Source organism: Cebus imitator, unplaced genomic scaffold (assembly GCF_001604975.1).
Source record: "Cebus imitator isolate Cc_AM_T3 unplaced genomic scaffold, Cebus_imitator-1.0 Scaffold7, whole genome shotgun sequence".
NCBI classification, from domain to species: domain Eukaryota; kingdom Metazoa; phylum Chordata; class Mammalia; order Primates; family Cebidae; genus Cebus; species Cebus imitator.
The window spans coordinates 10,287,220-10,305,384 of NW_016107322.1; the positions used below are offsets into that span (position 1 = coordinate 10,287,220).

General features: G+C 36.1%; 1 protein-coding gene across 12 annotated transcripts in view; it reads right to left on the minus strand.

Annotated features, from left to right (window-relative positions):
* Window positions 1-18,165, minus strand: part of ROBO1 (roundabout guidance receptor 1) — a 1,110,926-nt gene that overhangs the window by 7,825 nt on the left and 1,084,936 nt on the right. For all 12 annotated transcript variants that reach the window (XM_017539966.2, XM_017539955.2, XM_017539921.2 and 9 more), the window contains 3 exons: window positions 12,717-13,123; window positions 9,441-9,593; window positions 1,312-1,620 (listed from right to left, as the gene is read on the minus strand). In XM_017539966.2, the coding sequence (XP_017395455.1) occupies window positions 1,312-1,620; window positions 9,441-9,593; window positions 12,717-13,123 (869 nt within the window). The remainder of the gene's footprint in view (window positions 1-1,311; window positions 1,621-9,440; window positions 9,594-12,716; window positions 13,124-18,165) is intronic.

Here is an 18,165-nt window from a genome sequence, read left to right on the forward strand (position 1 = left end):
GAGCAGCTGGGATTACAGGCACACGCCACCATGCCCAGCTGATTTTTTGTATTTTTCGTAGAGACGGGGTTTCACCGTGTTGACCAGGATGGTCTCGATCTTTTGACCTCGTGATCCACCCGCCTCGGCCTCCCAAGGTGCTGGGATTACAGGCTTGAGCCACCGCGCCCGGCCTCAATGTTGTGGGTTCTAAATCCACTCTGTCCTCACAACTTTTCTCCTAATCTTTAAACCTAGTTCTCTAAATTCTTATTGTGAAATTTACTAACTGTGTTCTTGTCAGGATTTTAATCCATTCAAAACTGCAATAATATTCCCCTTGAAATTTAACATTTTCCCTGTTTCACATTTTATTTTATTTTCACAATGGTTAATACAATCATGTTCCACTGGTCATTCGGAGCCACCTGGTCAACCTGTGAATAAACTTTTTTGTTTATTCTATTATTTCAACTTACCTTTCAACATTCAATTAGCCACGAGGTTCTATTGGGCCTCTCCCTGAAGTGCCTGCATAGGCTGATCCCTCCTGTTCTTTTGGACTATTTTAACTCAGTGCTTTCGTGTTTTATACTTAGAGTGTTACTGTAATGTTTCAGATACCTTCATCTACTGTTTCTTCCTCCATTATATAGCAGTGCCAGTTGTTTTTCTAAAACACGTATCTGATTACGTCATTTCTCACTCAAAATTCCTTGTTGGCGCACAGTTGCCCTTGTCATAAATCTCAAAGCCTTCAGAGTAGTATCCCTGGCGTTCGTAACTTGGCCTAACCATTTATCTAGTTTTATTTTTCACTCAGGCAGGCCAGTCGTGCGATCTCAGCTGACTGCTGAGATCAACCTACCGGGTGCAAGCCATCCTCCCACAGCCTCCCGAGTAGCTAGGACTGCAGCATGTGCCACCATGCCCAGCTAATTTTTGTATTTTTATGTATAGATGGTCCCTGGCCCCAAACATTCAATTCTCCAGCCAAACTGGAAACCATCGTTCACCAAACATTCATTTTCACACAATCAGGTTATTTTCTCAACCCGTTTAATTTCCCGGATATCCCTTCTCCTTCTTTAACCTGTTGAAATCCTGCTTTCCTTTAAAATCTAACTCAGTTGGCACCTCTCCAGGGAGAACTTGTATAAAGTCGTGCACTAGAGTGAATTATATTAAAATTATTCGAGTACATACCTATGTCCTCGATCAGAGAGCAAATTTCTTAATCTTACCCCTTTTAATGTGGCCGTATAGAGCCTAACTCTATGCCTTGCAAACACACTCAATCTATACTCATTTGCTGCTTGACTGAATGAGTACCTTGGATGAGATGAGTCTTTGCTGGTGGAAGGTCTCGTTTCGCTGCCTTGTTTCCACGTCCTTTCCCGTCATTTTGTTGTTCCTGTGCTTCTCTGGGATCACCTGGATTTGTTCGCAGGTCAACAACTTGTCTTCCATCCAATACTTCTCTCCCCTTGTAATTGCTTCCTTTTCTATCTGACGATCTGTCTGTTCTTGCATCTATAGAAGGGAGTTTTGGCACTACTACAGGTCGTACTTCCAGCTGTGTCTTGGATGGGACAGTGGGTGACTTTATAGCAGGTGGTGGCACAGGAGGAGGTGGAAGATCTAAAAAGAAACGTTAAAAATACTGCTGTAAAGTCTACTACTTATGAAGTCATCAAACATTTGTATTATCATTGCAGTCACATTCACCTGTGAGACACTATATTTTAAACGAACTAGAATATTTTAAGGTAACCAAAGAAAAACACCCACTTTTTATTTACATATTTATTCTGAGCGGGTTCTTACTGTGTCATTCAGACTACAGTGCAGTTGTGCAGTCCCAGCTCACTGCAGCCTCGACCTCCTGGCTGCAAGCAATCCTCCCACCTCAGCCTCCTGAGTAGCTAGGACCACAGGCGTGCATCACCACACCTGGCTAATTTTTCTATTTTTTCTAGAGATGGGGTTTTGCCATGTTGCTCTGACTGATCTCAAATTCCTGGACTCAAGTGATCTGCCCACTTTGGCCTCCTAAGGTTTTGGAATTACAGGCATGAGCCACTGTACCCGGCCAAGACCAACAATTTTAAGGTACTCTTGTTATCTAGTACAGAACTATTGGATAACCGAGTTGGGACTTAGTGACGTCTGCTCCTGCGACAGCTAACACTGGGTGTATGTACTGTAACTTTCTCTCTCCCAAGTATTGTAGAGCTTCCTAACTGATTTCAGTATAACACTGCTAGTGCCAGATGCATGCCTTTGCTCCTCCAGACAATCAATTCAAATTGATTGAGGTTGGCACTTGAGTTGAGATCTATTTGCTATCTCTAATCTAGCCTAAATCTCTTCCCATTTTGTAGGTAAGGAAGCTCAAACATGTAGACCTTAAGCTACTGTGCTATCCCAAAGCTAGATATGACCAGAACCAGGACTAACCAATGTTTCAGCTTTCTTTATATTACTACATTCAATTGCATGTTTATAATCTACTATTCATTGATGGAATCTCACCATTCTGTTTATGTACCCAGAGGTTTTAAACCATATTACATTGGTATAAATATTGGTTAATTTCATCTATATACATACATACATACATACACACACATATACATACATAAAACGATTTCTAGTTGTAGTTACATATTAAGTAATGCATATTAAATATAACATATAATTTAGTTTCTTACTTTTTTTGTTTGAGACAGAGTCTCGCTTTGTTGCCTAGGCTGGAGTGCAGGGGTGTGATATTGGCTACTGCAGCCTGTCTTTCAGGGTCAAGAGATCCTCCCACCTTACCCTCCTGAGTAACTGGGACTACAGGCACACACCACCGCATCTGATTAATTTTTGCATTTTTTGTAGAGACAAGGTTTCACCACATTGCCCAGGCTGATCTCGAACTCCTGTGCTCAGGCCATCCACCCACCTGCATCTCCTAAAGTGCCAGGATTACAGCCATGAGCCACGACACCCAGCCTGTAATTCAATTTAGCATATCATAGATATACTTAAGGATGAAAGTAGGCATAAAATTTGGTATCTAGAAAAAAAATTTTTAATTAGTGCTATCTTTAAAAATCATTCCCATGTATACTCTGGGGAGAAAAGAAATATATATTCTAATAATATTTGATAAGTTAGTAGAAGAATATGAATAGATACTAAGTTTAGGTTATTCTGGCTCTAGTATGGGGAATGTATTAAAAAGAAAAGCTTCAATTCAGGAGGTCAAGAGATTATTATAAAAGCTCACATAATTAATGATAGGTGATAATACAGTATTGGTGGCTGTTCAGATGGAGAGGAAAAGATGTGTTTGAGATTAAGGGAGAAAAATCAATATTATTTCAGGATCAATGAAATACAGTACAGGATTGGGGGGAGGAAAGAATCCAAGATAACTAAGAGTCATCTTAGTAGGATGTATCTAAGAGTCATCTTTCTAAAATTTCATTTACATACATACATACACACACACAAATACACACACATAAAATTATTTCTAGTTGTAGTTACATATTAAGTAATATATGTTATATATAATTTATATAATTTATTTTTTCTTAGCTACATCTTGGATACTAAGATATTTTTCTTAGATACATCTTAGATACTAAGAAAATCTAAGATAACTAAGGTGATTTTTAGGATTTTTGTCATAGTTGGCTAGGTGAAAGAGAAGAACATCATTGAAGGTATAGAATGCAGCAAAAAGAAAGAGAAATTTGTGAAGGAAGAATATGAGTTCAGTTTTTTAAAAGTGAACAGGAGGAGCCTTTGGAGTATCAAAATAGAAAGGTACAACAGGTACTTGTAAATAAAACTGAATTTCAAGAGAGATCAAAACTAGAGATACAGAGATTTTGGAATTAGCAGCATAGCTACGTTTTTAAGTTATGTCTTTAGAAATGTGAATGTTTTCAAATTTGCAGAGTAATGTCTAGAATAAATCAACTAAAACACATTCATAAAACATCTATTACACACAGTATTATAAAAATAGTCTTAAGGTGTTAAAGTAAAAAACAGAAATTTACATGGTAAAAAATTCAGTAAGAGTTTAAATGTGAAAGAACAACCTCTTGTACCTCCCCACCTCCATTTCAAATCCCCAGTATTGACTATGCAGAGGTAACTGGCTTGAATAGATTTCTATAGGTCATTCCTGAAGTTATTTATAAAGCAGGGCTGCCAAGTCTCATAACTGCAGGGAGCACCATTCACATCAAGGACTATATGAAATGGCCACGCCTGGGATGATGCAGAGTGCCTGTCTGCCTGTTCACATGTGGTGACCTGCTCAAAAGGGCCACGCACAAAGAGACAGCCTTCCTTCTTTACCAACATGAATGGGATTGCTTTTTTCACCTAACCAGGTAGTTGTATAAACTTCCATATGTGCACATAGGGCTTTGCTTTTTTTGGGAATGTTTGCCTAATGTTCTATTCTATGACAACATCATTATGTTTTAGCCAATCTCTACAGAGAAATATTTAGGCTGTTTCCAGATATTTTATTATTACTGACATTGGGCCATTGACTATCATTTACGTGTACCAGCATGAGAAACTGATAAATATTACAATTGTGTTTTGAAGATTCTTATTATAATAGCAAATTAATGGCCCAAAGAAGCATCAGTTTTAACCTAGTATTTCTCATATTTACATATTTTTAAAAATGAATGAAGCTTTTTTGTTCCCTAAATAGGTATACATTTTTTTGAAACTTATTTTCTTTTGCCATTATACGCTAAAGCTAAGGTGTCGGAATTCACTGTATTAGTTTTGAAAACAGAAAGTCTGAGTTGCCATCTTAGTACCTACCAGATGTTTTATCTAAGAATGATTATAAAAAGTGATCAAACTTTCCCTTGCATTCTTTCGTTAGTGATTTTCATGGCTTACCATGTTCCAGTATTACATAAATAGCTTCAACATTTTAGCTAAAATGGTAGCCAATTATAGCAATAGCACTTGTTTTCCCTCTGATTTTACAAAATCCAGTTTTTGTCTTGCAACATAGATTGAAATTGTCACTAGTGTGTGTTTTTCCTCCTTTGTCTACTACTTCAATAGATTTTTCAAGAATAATACATAAAAGTACCATGATCTGCCCTCCCGCATATCCTACTTATTGTTAAAGATAACCAAAAACAGAGAGTTAAAAAGCAGACTGTGCCAAGTAGCCTAAAGCCAAGAAGCCCAAGGCAGAATGATTTTAAGTTCAGACTGAGCCTGGGATTAGCAACAAGGGGAGAAAAGTCTAATTCAGAACACACCAGGAAGCAGAGAGACTGAGTGGCTGCAGGCTCATTTCTGCACTGTCTGCTTGCTATAAACTTAAATTAGATTGCAAACACGGATTATCAGGAAGCCAATGACTGCCACTATCATCAAATCATAAAATGTCTGGGCCTTTAAGATATCAAAGCTGATGACTACCACTATCATAAGATCATACAAAGTCTTGGGAATATATGACTCATGAGACAAAAATCTATGACTAGATGTTCTAGATAGGTGTTATTTATAACAGAAGCTAAAAAGGGAAGGGAACCTGATGGTAATTTAAAGAATTCTAACTTCCTGTATATATTTGTCATTGTATCTAATTGACAATTAGAGGGAAATGTTGACAGGTTTGATTTCCTATATAAACAGATTGCCAAATAAATTCTTTCTTAGGTATTATAAAATATCCCTGCTTATGAGACCAGGGATTATTACAGTATAAACAATTCTGTATTTCACATAGTGATAAACAGTTCTTTCACCTAATTTGTACAATGAATAGTACAAATTGGATTTAACAAATGGGATTGTAGACTTTTTTTTTGTGTGTGTGTGTGTGTGTGTGTAGACTTTATGTAATCATATAAGCACTCATTCTTTATACAAGACTTTCCAAATAACAGCATAATGCATGTAAAGTAACATATAAAAATATATTCATTCAGACAATTCTGCCAACATTAACTTGCTATAGACATCCAGCACTCTATTTACTTAACTGCTTTAAGTCCTGAGACCTTGTAATTAATGATAAATCAAGTCAAAATAACATCGTTCCAAAGTGGGTGGTGAATTTATAATTTATGAAAAGTAGGGCTGGAGAAATAATGTAGATTTGGTTTTTAAATCAACTATGTAAATGCATTGGAAAGGTTGGAGAGAGGAAGTGGAAAGAATCTATTAGAAGGTCCTAGAAATGCACTTATGCCTGGCTTTTACTCCATAAGACTCTAGCTAATAAATATTCATATATCCTAATCCTACCCTTTATCTGGGTTAAACTTGTAAAAGGCAAATATGAAATAAATAAATAATTAGCTACCACTTGTTCATATTACTGTAGCATGAGTATTCCCCTTTGCATCGAGTTCTCCATGAGTGCTTATGAGACCTTGGATTTGACCACAGAGCAAGGTTTGGCCACAATGCCAGGTCTTAGGAGCTGGTCCATTGTTACGGGCTGAATTGTGCCCCTCAAAATTCAAATTTTGAAGTTCTAATCCCCAATACCTCAAAATGTGACTGTATTTGGAGTTTTTAAAGAGGTAATGAAGTTACTAGGGTAGGTCCAAATCCATATAACTGGTGTCATTACAAGAGGAGATTAGGACACACACATACCCTAGGGAAAGATCAGGTGAAGACACAGGGAGAAGATGACCATCTCCCAGCCACAGAGAAACCAATCCTGCTCACACCTTGATCTTGAACTTCTAGCTTCCAGAACTGTGAAGAAATAAATTTCTGTTGTTTAGGCCACCTAGTCTGTGGTACATAGTTTGGCCATAGCAAACTAATAAAAGGATTAACTGAGAAGGAGCATCACAAATTACTCTTTGTCAGTTCAGACATAGCCGCTCTTTATCCTTTGCATAGTTTTTAAAGATTCTACAAAGGAACGTAATAATCCGAAATAAATTTACAAAGTAAAGTTGGTACTAACTGAATACTGATAAACCATATTCTGAACATAGTTCACATAAATCTATTGACAATAACCAAACTCATCCACTATAGTCCATACATTTTACCCACTAAAAAGAAAAAAAACACACAAAATCCTCCATGTCCTACTAATATGTCCAATTCACATTTAAACAACGGGTAGTTCTTTAAATTCTTTCTTCCTCTTCCTTCTCTTTTTTAATAAATTGTACGTATTGTGTCTGCCATTGAGCTGCTTCATGAATTGGTCTATGAATTTTTTTTTTCCAAATATGCAGCGTAGTAATTTGGGAAAATAATTTCTGAGAAAATGCCTTTGTCTCTGTGTCATAACCACTGCCATTAAGAGTGTGTGCATTTATTTAGTGCATTAAGTAGTAACTGCATTACATGATTTTAATTAATCAATATACATTATGGGATATGTGTATCATAACACACAGCATTGTTATTTATTTATTTTTTTACTAAAGAGTAAACATACAGCATAAAATTCAAGACTCATTTGTACAGTAAACATAACTTGAAATACAGTTATCAAAGTATTGAAACAAAGTGAATATTGTAATATAAAATTAGCTTTAGTCATTTCTCCATTTTATCTATTTTTGTGACTTAGAGAAAATAATTATTGGCTTTTATATTGCAGTATGCACTATGATAATTCTGCATAATCACTTTTGTGAAATGAGCAATTAGAAATCTAAATAAACATTTCAGATTAACTTTGTCTTTACAAATATTGCAATATATTACTTTGGTATTTCTGAAATTCATTTAATAACTTGGATGCATCATCATGCAATTTAATAGTTATTATTCAGGGATTAGTTAGAATTATATTTAATTATTAACACTGAAATAAGCACTACGAGCATGGGACAATAAATATAGACAATTTCCAAGCAGAGTGTAATTTGTAACTGTGATACAATATTCTTTAACTTGGCATGCTTACATTATTTAAAACATTTCTAAAAAGCATCACTCAGTGCCAGATTCCCCGTTGCACAAGTATAAATAAGTGGTAGAAAGATCTACACAAGGATGTAGGCCAGATTTTCTCTCCTTTGTATTCAATTTAGATGTGTTTACATCCAGGCTTGACGTTTGGTCAGTTTTTCAGTGAGGAGCACTCTCTTCTAGATAATAAAATGTGATAAAACAGCCATAAAACTTGAAAAATGCCATTACAGTTGTCCCATAAATGTAAAATTGCTGGTAGAGTTGGGGGATTTATACCTAGTGTTTGTCCCTTCACAGAGGCAGACATGCAAAAAACCACCGTAATAACCCTTCAAAATCAGATAATATTCTGACAGCTCAGTTTCACTAACAAAAGAGTCCTGGGCAGAAGCCAGGAGGCCCAGGTGCGCTGCGTCACGCCAGTATTTAATGTAGTCTAATATCAGATAGATGCTAGTGAGAGAAAATACTCAGAATAAAGTACAGATAATAGCATGGACAGCCACTCATTGCAAAATTACTTGTGCTCATCATGCTGTGAGCGTTGTATTAAATTCTTCTGTCAAGTGGTAGGAATCATATGGAGAAGTACCTCAGAAAACCTTCCTTGCAACCTGTGATAAGGATCTATAATATTAGGCTTTCATATGATAATGGCAAATGATGCCCTTTTTGAAAAATTGCTGACTGGTAATGAAAGTCCTAATCAGATTCTGTCGCAGAGGACCAGGAGGTGGGGGAACTGTGCCTGTAACGCCCTTCTTTCTCCACCCCTTTAGCAAATTTAGCAAACTTGACAAAAGCAGTGAGTCTGAGAGAATTTATCTTACACGAATTTCCAACAAAGCCTGTGGGGTTGTTTTGTAAAATGAGAAGGTGGTGGTTTAATAAATGCTGGGCCACCTGAGGCGCTTTCATTAAAGGTTTTCTTGAGACAACATCACGATGTTTGCATTTTCCTCCTGCGCTCCCTTGAGAATATGAACGTTACCTCTTCAGTGAGAGTTGATATTGTATGTGAAGGCATGAGGAAACATGATTTGATTCATATAACAGTGTCCAAAATAACTGTTTGTAACACCACTAGCATTAGAATTAATATTCAAACACATTTATTGTCTTCTCTTTGAATGTAAAATTGTAAAATAAAAAAATGAGGGCACTTTGGAGAATTTATCAGTAAATCTAACAAAGGGTCAACCTACGCCACTACTTCAACTATCAACGTCAACTACAGTGATGTCCATTTTTTTGAAAGTATAAAATAACTTTCCAAAATACAAAAGATCTACAAATGGTTTTGTTTTTTAAATAACAAGCTTATCAGAAAACTGCAAGAGCTGCTTGACAGACTCTGTAAGTAGATCACTTCCATAAGTAATACGAAGCTGATTGTGAATAAATTTTTAATGTAATTTCTAACGTCAGTGAACGCAATTTCTAGTCCTAGAGAAGCAGGGTAAACAGGCGAGATTCATAGATGTTTTCATCCGTGTCAACGGACTTACCATCTGTGTAGGCTTCTCTGCGCAGATGTCCTGGCTGGTGTTTTTGTTTCTTGGCTGGTCTGGTTTTCTGCATTACAGCGGCACTCATGTTGCTGTCTGTAGACACAGGACTTGTGGGCCTAGGGCACTGAGATGCATGAAAATGTCGTCGGCCTAAGGAGGAAAAAAAAAAAATCCGAGGCAAACTCATCAGTGAATTTTAATTACAACAGGAACAACAAAAAGAAAACATTAAAGCTAGAAACAGCCGCAATTTTTCAGAAAAACAACAAAAAAAGCTTCAACAAACTCTTCTAAGAAAATAATAGGCTTTTTGTCACTCTGCTATTTACTGGAGAAAATACCCTAAAAGCATTTTCTGCTGATTTCATTTGTTTTTTTAAAACCACGGTGCTTTTGTTCTGTTAAAGTTTATGATACCTATTTACTAAAGAAAAGCATTCCAATTATTTTTGCAATTAGCTTCACTAAAATGTTATACTTAAACAAAAAATATTAAGTTTTTGTGTAATATAGCCAATGTTCATTGCTTTTTCAAGAGGACAGCCAAAGTTCTTAAGAATTCATGTTCTAAGAAAAACGAACAGCACCAATGGCATCACTACTTTAATTAAACATATATTTATAGTATACTTTGAAGACAGACTCAGGTGTGTTCTCTGCAGGTGGTCTGAAGTTGAACTAGCTCACATATTTAGGTCTGCCAAAAATCACTTGCATCTTTTTTCTATCTCAAAGTATTTGCTAGTTCTGGATACCTAAGGTGATCCCTCTGAGACTTCTGTTTTTTTGGTGGTGGAAGAGGTAGATGTTTGGTTTTAGAGAAACAATAATCCCAGGTACCAGAGGAAACTGAATTTACTAATTAGACATGGCGTTTCATTTATTTATTTTTCCCCCGAGATGGAGTCTTGCTCTGTCCCCCAGGCTGGAGTACAGTGGTGCTATCTCGGCTCACTGCAACCTCTGCCTCCTGGGTTCAAGTGATTCTCCTGCCTCAGCCTCCAGAGTAGCTGGGATTAGAGGTGCTGCCACTACACTCAGCTAATTTTTTGTATTTTTAGTAGAGATGAGGTTTCACCATCTTGGACAGGCTGGTCTTGAACTCCTACCCTCATGATCTACCCACCTCAGCCTTCCAAAGATCTGGGATTACAGGCATGAGCCCCCGAGCCCTCCCTACAAAGCATATTTCAATGCTCCCAGATTATCTGGCTGTCTTACATAGATCCTGTATTATAACAGCTACAACATATTTAACCCATAATGACAATGGAGATTTTTGGTCCTATGTTTGACTTTCACCATTTTGGTTTCTAGAAATTCTAGTCACAAATCCAGAACTTTCTATTGTACCACAAGAAACTTCCAACGGACTTAGACAACATGTCTTTTGGCTATAAACAGAAGCCACATATAGTGAAATCAACACATTTAAAGATGATAACTGAAGCATATTAAATAATAGACATTAATGCAGCCAAGTGAGAAGTCATGTGATTGGATATTCATTCATATTAACTTCAAGTCACATGACAAGCACCATCATTCCCTGAAAAGAACACTGTAATAAGCAGAGGCCAATGCATGTTTAGTTCATTAAAATTATGAGCTCAAGAAAAAACAGAAGTGCCACTAAATTACAATACAATAAAATATTAAACCAACTCTCTTTAGCTATGATGGAGACTATTATAATTAAAGTTACATATCCATGAAACAGAGAAATAGGGCTGAAACTGAACCCATTATTTATTCTATTGCATAAGACCATTCACTGCTCACAGACCCTGAGGCATAAGGTCATTTACAGATGAATTTTCAATGTTTTATCTATGTTTTGTCCATTTAATAAACGGAAATATTTTCTTAATGTATTCTCAAAGCAGTGGTTTGAGATGGTTAATTTCACTTTTTTAAACAGAAGATTAAAAAAATAAGGAGAAACAAAAACTATATGTAAAGTTAGATGTTATTTATTAAGAAAGATAATTAGGTTTGCATAGCTTATTACATTCAGCAGCTACTGGAGGAATAAAAAAGAATATTTGGTTGAATGTCAAAAATATAGACTTGGCTAAAATAAATAATATATTCTACAATAATAAGTTGAGAGATATTAGAAATCTTTTTCCTACAACATATTCTTGATATATCATATATAGAGATGATTTTATACTGTGATTTAAATTTTCTCTGAATATATTCTACACTGATAAAAAATAATGACCAATCTAATATCTGAAAGGACCATGGAAAATTATCAATGTGGTAATTACTAAACTAAGAAAAATAAAGACAGTAAAATACCAGTAACTAATTTGTTGTGATGGTCTTTTCCTTCTCTGAAATGTATCTCTTTCTTGGTGATCACATTATTTTACTCTACTATTTAGATTTTCTTGGCTATTAAAAATACAAACACACAAAAATATGTATGGGAATGTATATATTAATTCTACAGAAATGAAAATCGTGATAAATAAGTCTTACATTTAAATTATTTTCTTTCTAGAACTATTTACTTTTTAAACAGGGTTGGGAATAGGAGGATATAAGTAAAAATAACTTATAAAGATGGATATACAGTAATTAAAAGTAGGTTATTGGCAATGAAAGGAAAAACATGAAAAGCGCTTGGATTAGCTTGCTGTCCCAATTATTACACATAAAATGTTTACTGTAAGTTTGGAACACTGAACATTGAAAATGTATGTACATTATGTATATCTTTATATCTTCCCAATTAACATTCTAATTTGAGAGGACATGAAGAGAATGGGGATTAAGGAGAAATAGCCCATTTTCCAAGGGTCAAAGTGTTCCACTTGGGTATTTATCTATTTCCCCTACATAATTTTTATTTAAATAAGGTAAGAGAACTATCACAATAAATTTGATTCTGGTGACATTCTACACACAAAAAAATTGAGTATACATTCAAAAACACAAATTTCATTTAACTATATGTATAAAGAAATTATATCAATTTGTGTAATCGATATATTTGCTATGGCTATCCTAAAAATAAGTTAGCTTCCTATCACTCATATTATGTAAAATTTATGAAATAAAAATAAAATAGATTAAGAAGCCTTGTCAAGGAAAATCCAACTAAGTCATATTCTTGAACTGTCATTTTCTTAGGCAGCTAAAAAAAAACCCGATAATAACAGTTGCTTTTCAAATAGGCCTTAAGATCACAGGAGCGAATCAGCAACAAACATGCATGCACTGAGTTTTCTTTCCCAGCTTGGTGAAGGTCTTATGACTCACCAGCAGCATCCTGCATTTGCCTTCGCGCCACTTTCAGACCGGCATACTCTGCTGCTGCTGCGACTGCTTGGGCAAAATCAGCATCAGTGAAAAAGGAGCCATCCGAAGAACTAACGCTGGAGCGTCCACTGGAAATGTTGTCCTCCTCTGAGGCTGAGCCCCAGCCGTTAATCATGGACCCCGTGACAGAGCTCTCCAGGTCCCCAACACTGGAGGCAGGTGTCTGCTCAAGCCCACGTAACAAAAGCCTTCTGGTTTGCATCTTGGCTACTTCCATGTCGGCTTCATCTTCTTCCTCTTCTGGTGCATCCGTATCCATATCTGAGACCAGGGGTCCTGAAATGTAGCCATAGGTATGTGGAGGGGAAATCGGCCGTGGTGGTGGAGGAGGACTCACAGGCTGCCGTCTGTATGAAGATGAATAAAATAGGTCTGGCTCAGCTTGTTATTTAAGATATAAAAGGTGAAATTACCCAAGAAATTCACAAGTAAACAGATTTGATCTTTACTTCTTTTGAACTCATATGTTCAGAAAAACAAACTTAAATATACTTAAATAAAGTAGATTTAAGTTTGATTTTATATCGAGTTGCACTTCACAGCCAGAGGCTCCACTGGATTACTTTTTGATTTAAGTTTAATAGAAATATGGCCCATTATCTTCAAGTCTTCTTGTGTTTTATTCTTTGGATTGCGTTTGGTTAAAAAAGGAAAAGTAATTCTTGCTTTGAAAACATAACATCTGTATCTGTCCTAAAGCATTTCAAACATTATCCGCAGTTTATCATTCCTGAAGACAACTGACATTCATCCTGAAACAGCTTGCTCCATAAATATCTGTTTCTTTCCTTTTTGTCACCACTCCTACTTTTTCAAGCAAATGAAGTCATTCACTTTCACTATGAAGCTTAAAATTTCATAAGATTTTAAAAATTATACATTCAGCATATGACATAATTTCCTTTAGATTTTATTCTATTAAGAAAAAGCTATGGGAGCCAAGAGTAATTTTTTCTGAATTATCCACTATGAGTTTCATTAAAGAATATTAACTATTTTTAACACTATTGCATTGATTGTTATTCTACCTTTTAAAAATATTTAAAGGTAATTTTTATATAATTATTTAGAACCAGAGTTGAGTACAAAATGAAGTAGTATTGTAGTATCCTACAGTATAGGTTCACAGTTACCAATTAATTGGTTTCAACCATCTCTCTGCAGACGTGAAGAACAACAACAGTTAAAAGCTATCCTTCCACTAACACCATTTGTGCTATGATCCACAGTGAACAGATGACTGAGAAGGTATAAAGCATTGACTTGGGTGGAAAGCAAGGTTTGTGGAAAGAAGCCATCCCCGCGGGAGGAGAATGCCAAGAGAATAACTCTTAAATTAAGAGTGCCTTCAAAAAAGGAAGACATGGTGATTTCTCGTTGGAGGATTTCTTGGTCAGTGAATTGCTCAACAGTCCTAATATTCCCTAAGCAAGGTTAAAGAGATGACATACATGGAGGACTTTCAGATGGAAAGGTCATTAAAACAACTCAACAAAGTTTGCACACCTGAGAAGTAAAGAGGATAGAGGATAGATTCTACACAAGCTGCCAAACTGAGCACCAGTATTGGAGAGCAGCAGAGATTAGGGTCTAGTGTCATCTGGTGACCTCCACAGCTTGGGAGGCTAGGAGAGATACGACATGAATGCCATCAACTGGCAGTTTACCTGAAGATATGGATAAATCATTTAATAACTGCAATGGTGCCTAGGACTGAGGCCTGCATCAGTGGGGCACCTCTCCTTTACCACACTTATGATACTCATAGTGTAAGATGAGATAGAATAGTCTTTAGGGCTATCCAAGCAGAAGACAAGATCTTCCATCTTCCCCACCTTAGCCCTAGGAGAATGCACCTGGCAGAGGAAAAAGGAGGGAGGTATTTAAAAGCGGAACATGCTCACTTTCTTCTTGCCGCCATAGCCACTGAAAGAGTCATTTGGCAAAGGATGTCTGGGAATGCACAATTAAGGTTTCAAAATTAACAGAACTGGCTGGGCATGGTGGCTCATGCCTGTAATCCCAGCACTTTGGGAGGCTGAGGCAGACGGATCTCCTGAGGCTAGGAGTTTGAGACCAGCCTGGCCAACATGACGAAGGCCCGTCTCTACTACAAATACAAAAGTTAGCCAGGTGTAGTGGCGCACGCCTGTAATCCCAGCTACTTGAGAGGCTGAAGCAGGAAAATTGCTTGAACCCGAGAGGCAGAAGTTGCAGTGAACTGAGATAATTGCACTAGCCTGGGTGGCATAGGCTGTCTCAATAAAAAACAACAACAAAAATTAATGAATTAATTTAAATTAATAGAACTAGATTTCAACAGCAAGCAAACAAAACCAAACCATACAGGATACAGGATCTGGTTAAGATCTAAATAAAGTTAAAAACATGTAGGATCTGCTCCAAGATCTCTAGTATAGAGGAGGAAAAATAATTTTGACATGGCACAGTTTTTAGGGTGGCATGGCAGTGTTTTGAAGAAAAACGTTTTCTGCTTTTTATCTCAATGAATTGAGATACTTCAATAAATCTGTTTTATCAATGCAATAGAAAACATTAAAAATAATTATTAAAAATACTGTAATTCATTTAATGAGCACTTACTTTGTAGCTAAGCATAGTTTACAAGATGTACTCATTTAACTCAATAACTTTCTGAGTTACTTTTTAAATGATCATTTTACAGAAGAGGATATTAAAATTCAGAGGAATTAAGGATCTTACCAAAGTTCCCATAGATCTCATGTATCAAATACAGAGTTTAAAATCAAGTTTTGTTTCTAAGGTCATGACCTTCCACACACACATATATAAGTGTAAGTATATAATGTATATGTATGTGTGTGTGTGTAGACATACAAGCTAGGAGAGAGACGTGCCACATACAGATGCATTTAAAAAACCAAGAAATTAAAGCTAATATATTACATTGAAAAAGTATGCACATATACACACACGTTTAATTATATATTATTATGTGTGTATATACATATATATGTTATATGTACACACACAGCATGCTTTAATATAATGCATTACTTTTCAATTCTGGGTGGTTTATAAAGTGTCTGTGTGTGGCACTAGGAGAAATATGAAAAATGTGCCAAAGCTGAAGTTATTTAAGAGATTAAAATGGATAATTGTTTCAATATAGAATGCATGTACACATAGGAGGAAAACCATTGTCTAATTTGGAATGCAACAAAATACCACACTTAAAAGTTAATTTACAATCTTTGTCAGCATACAAATCCAAAATACCACAAGAAACGTCTTCCTTTTTAAAGCCATGTAAGACTTTTTAGCACAAAGTGGACTATTTTGACCATCAATAAAGAAAGATGCAGAATGGCCAGCTTCACTATGAAAGGATGCCAGCATTGTTGTGTTTGAATAATTCACATTTTGTAGAGCAAAAATATCTTCATGTTAAACAAGGGCTGGCTTTTAACTACAACCACCCCTAACAAGTGTTGAAGAAAGACAGAAAAAAGTTATTCAAACCATCTGTAAATAAGGCAAGCCCAGGGAATGTGCGATAAACATGTACAGTTTGAAATATGTAATACATTCTATTGGAAAACAAAAAGCCATTTCAAGATGCTGCACTCCAGTGAGGCTTGTCTCAAATGAACCTCAACCCTCTAGATTTCTCCCCCTGAGGGGTTTCAATGTCTTCTGAAATAATGTATAAGTATATGACCATGAATGGCAACACTCTAGTCTCCTGCAAGAATGATGCCTTCATAAACATGTTCAAGAGAAAAGCGGAGTGATGTCATTAATTTATCAAAGTAGCTGTTTATACCATTCACCACATAGCATTTACCAGGCACAAGACAAAGGAGAAAAATGCATACCTTTGAGATTTTGTTCTAACACTAATGTAGCCTCAATTTCTTATATAAGTAACTATTACCTCAATTTATCTGTATTAATAAAATAAGCAAATCTCCTATTCCATACATGAAAATAATTTGTACTTTTCTAGAGACTTTTACTAAACTGCAACAAACTTAACTATATCAATCAGTTTTTAAAAAAATATATGACAATAAGTTTAATTACATTATTTTCCTAGCTATTGTTTGAAAATAGGAGAAGACAAATTCCTGCTATGTTGATCACCTAGTATACCCAGTTTTAGACAAAAGTGAAATAACCTAGAAGTTCATTATAATGCCAAAGTTGAAATATTCATAATAATGCGGGTCTGTAATGTTGATCTAATTATCATTGCATTGTTATAACGGTTTAAGTTTAGTAATTGTATTAATATAAAATTACACTATCTGTGCCACTAATCAATAAATATAAAAGTAATCAATGTGTTTATTCTTTAAATGTTTACTGTGCACCTACCATGGTAAAGACTATTAGATTTATACCAAAAAGATCATAGGCAAACAGAGGTTAGGTAACTTGCTTTATGCTTTGTGGCAGGTAAGGATTCAATTTTAAGGTATACATAATTAAGGTAAGCTATCTACCTGGCCATGGCAGACTGTATTCTGCAAAATGTCCATAGCCATGTCTCCGTTCCAAATGCTATTCCAAAATGAGAAGTTGCCACTCTCCATCAAGAGAGGGAGATTAGTTCAACACTCTTGAATCTAATGGACTCTGTGACTGCTTTGATTAATTCAACCTGGCAGAAGCAAGACTATGCACCAGTTCTAAATGCAGTTATTAACTGGCCTGGCAACTTCCCCTTCCTGCCTTTTTGAACACCTGCTCCCACGAAAGAGGTGCCATTTCCCTGAGACTCCCTGTTATGAAAGGTCCAGACAATTTGGTGAGACCTGGAGGATAAGACTCCATGTGGGAAGAGGCAGAGGACAAGGAGCACTGAGGCATCAGACACATGATTGAAGAAACTAACTTGGAAGTAGTTCTTCTAGCCCCAGCCATACAGCTAAAGCCACATGGATTGGAGATAAATTGTCCAGCTGATTCCTTTCAGAATTCCTGATTCATGGGAATGTGAATAAAATGATTACTTTAGGTGACTACATTTTGGAGTGGTTTGTTATACAGCAATAGAAACAGGAACTCAGGCACTATGTTAGGAATTCACCTAAATGAAATATATATCATCCATGTGTGAAGGGACGTTTAGTCTAGTGGAAGAGACAAATAATTAGTTAAATATGCAATGACAGAGGATACATAGAATGCTGTGGGAACACATAACTATGGGTCCTACCCAAAGTTGGGACACCAGAGAAAGATTTACTGAGGAGGATCTGCCATATAATCTTGGGTCTAAGCCGGGCGCGGTGGCTCAAGCCTGTAATCCCAGCACTTTGGGAGGCCAAGGCGGGTGGATCACGAGGTCAAGAGATCAAGACCATCCTGGTCAACATGGTGAAACCCCGTCTCTACTAAA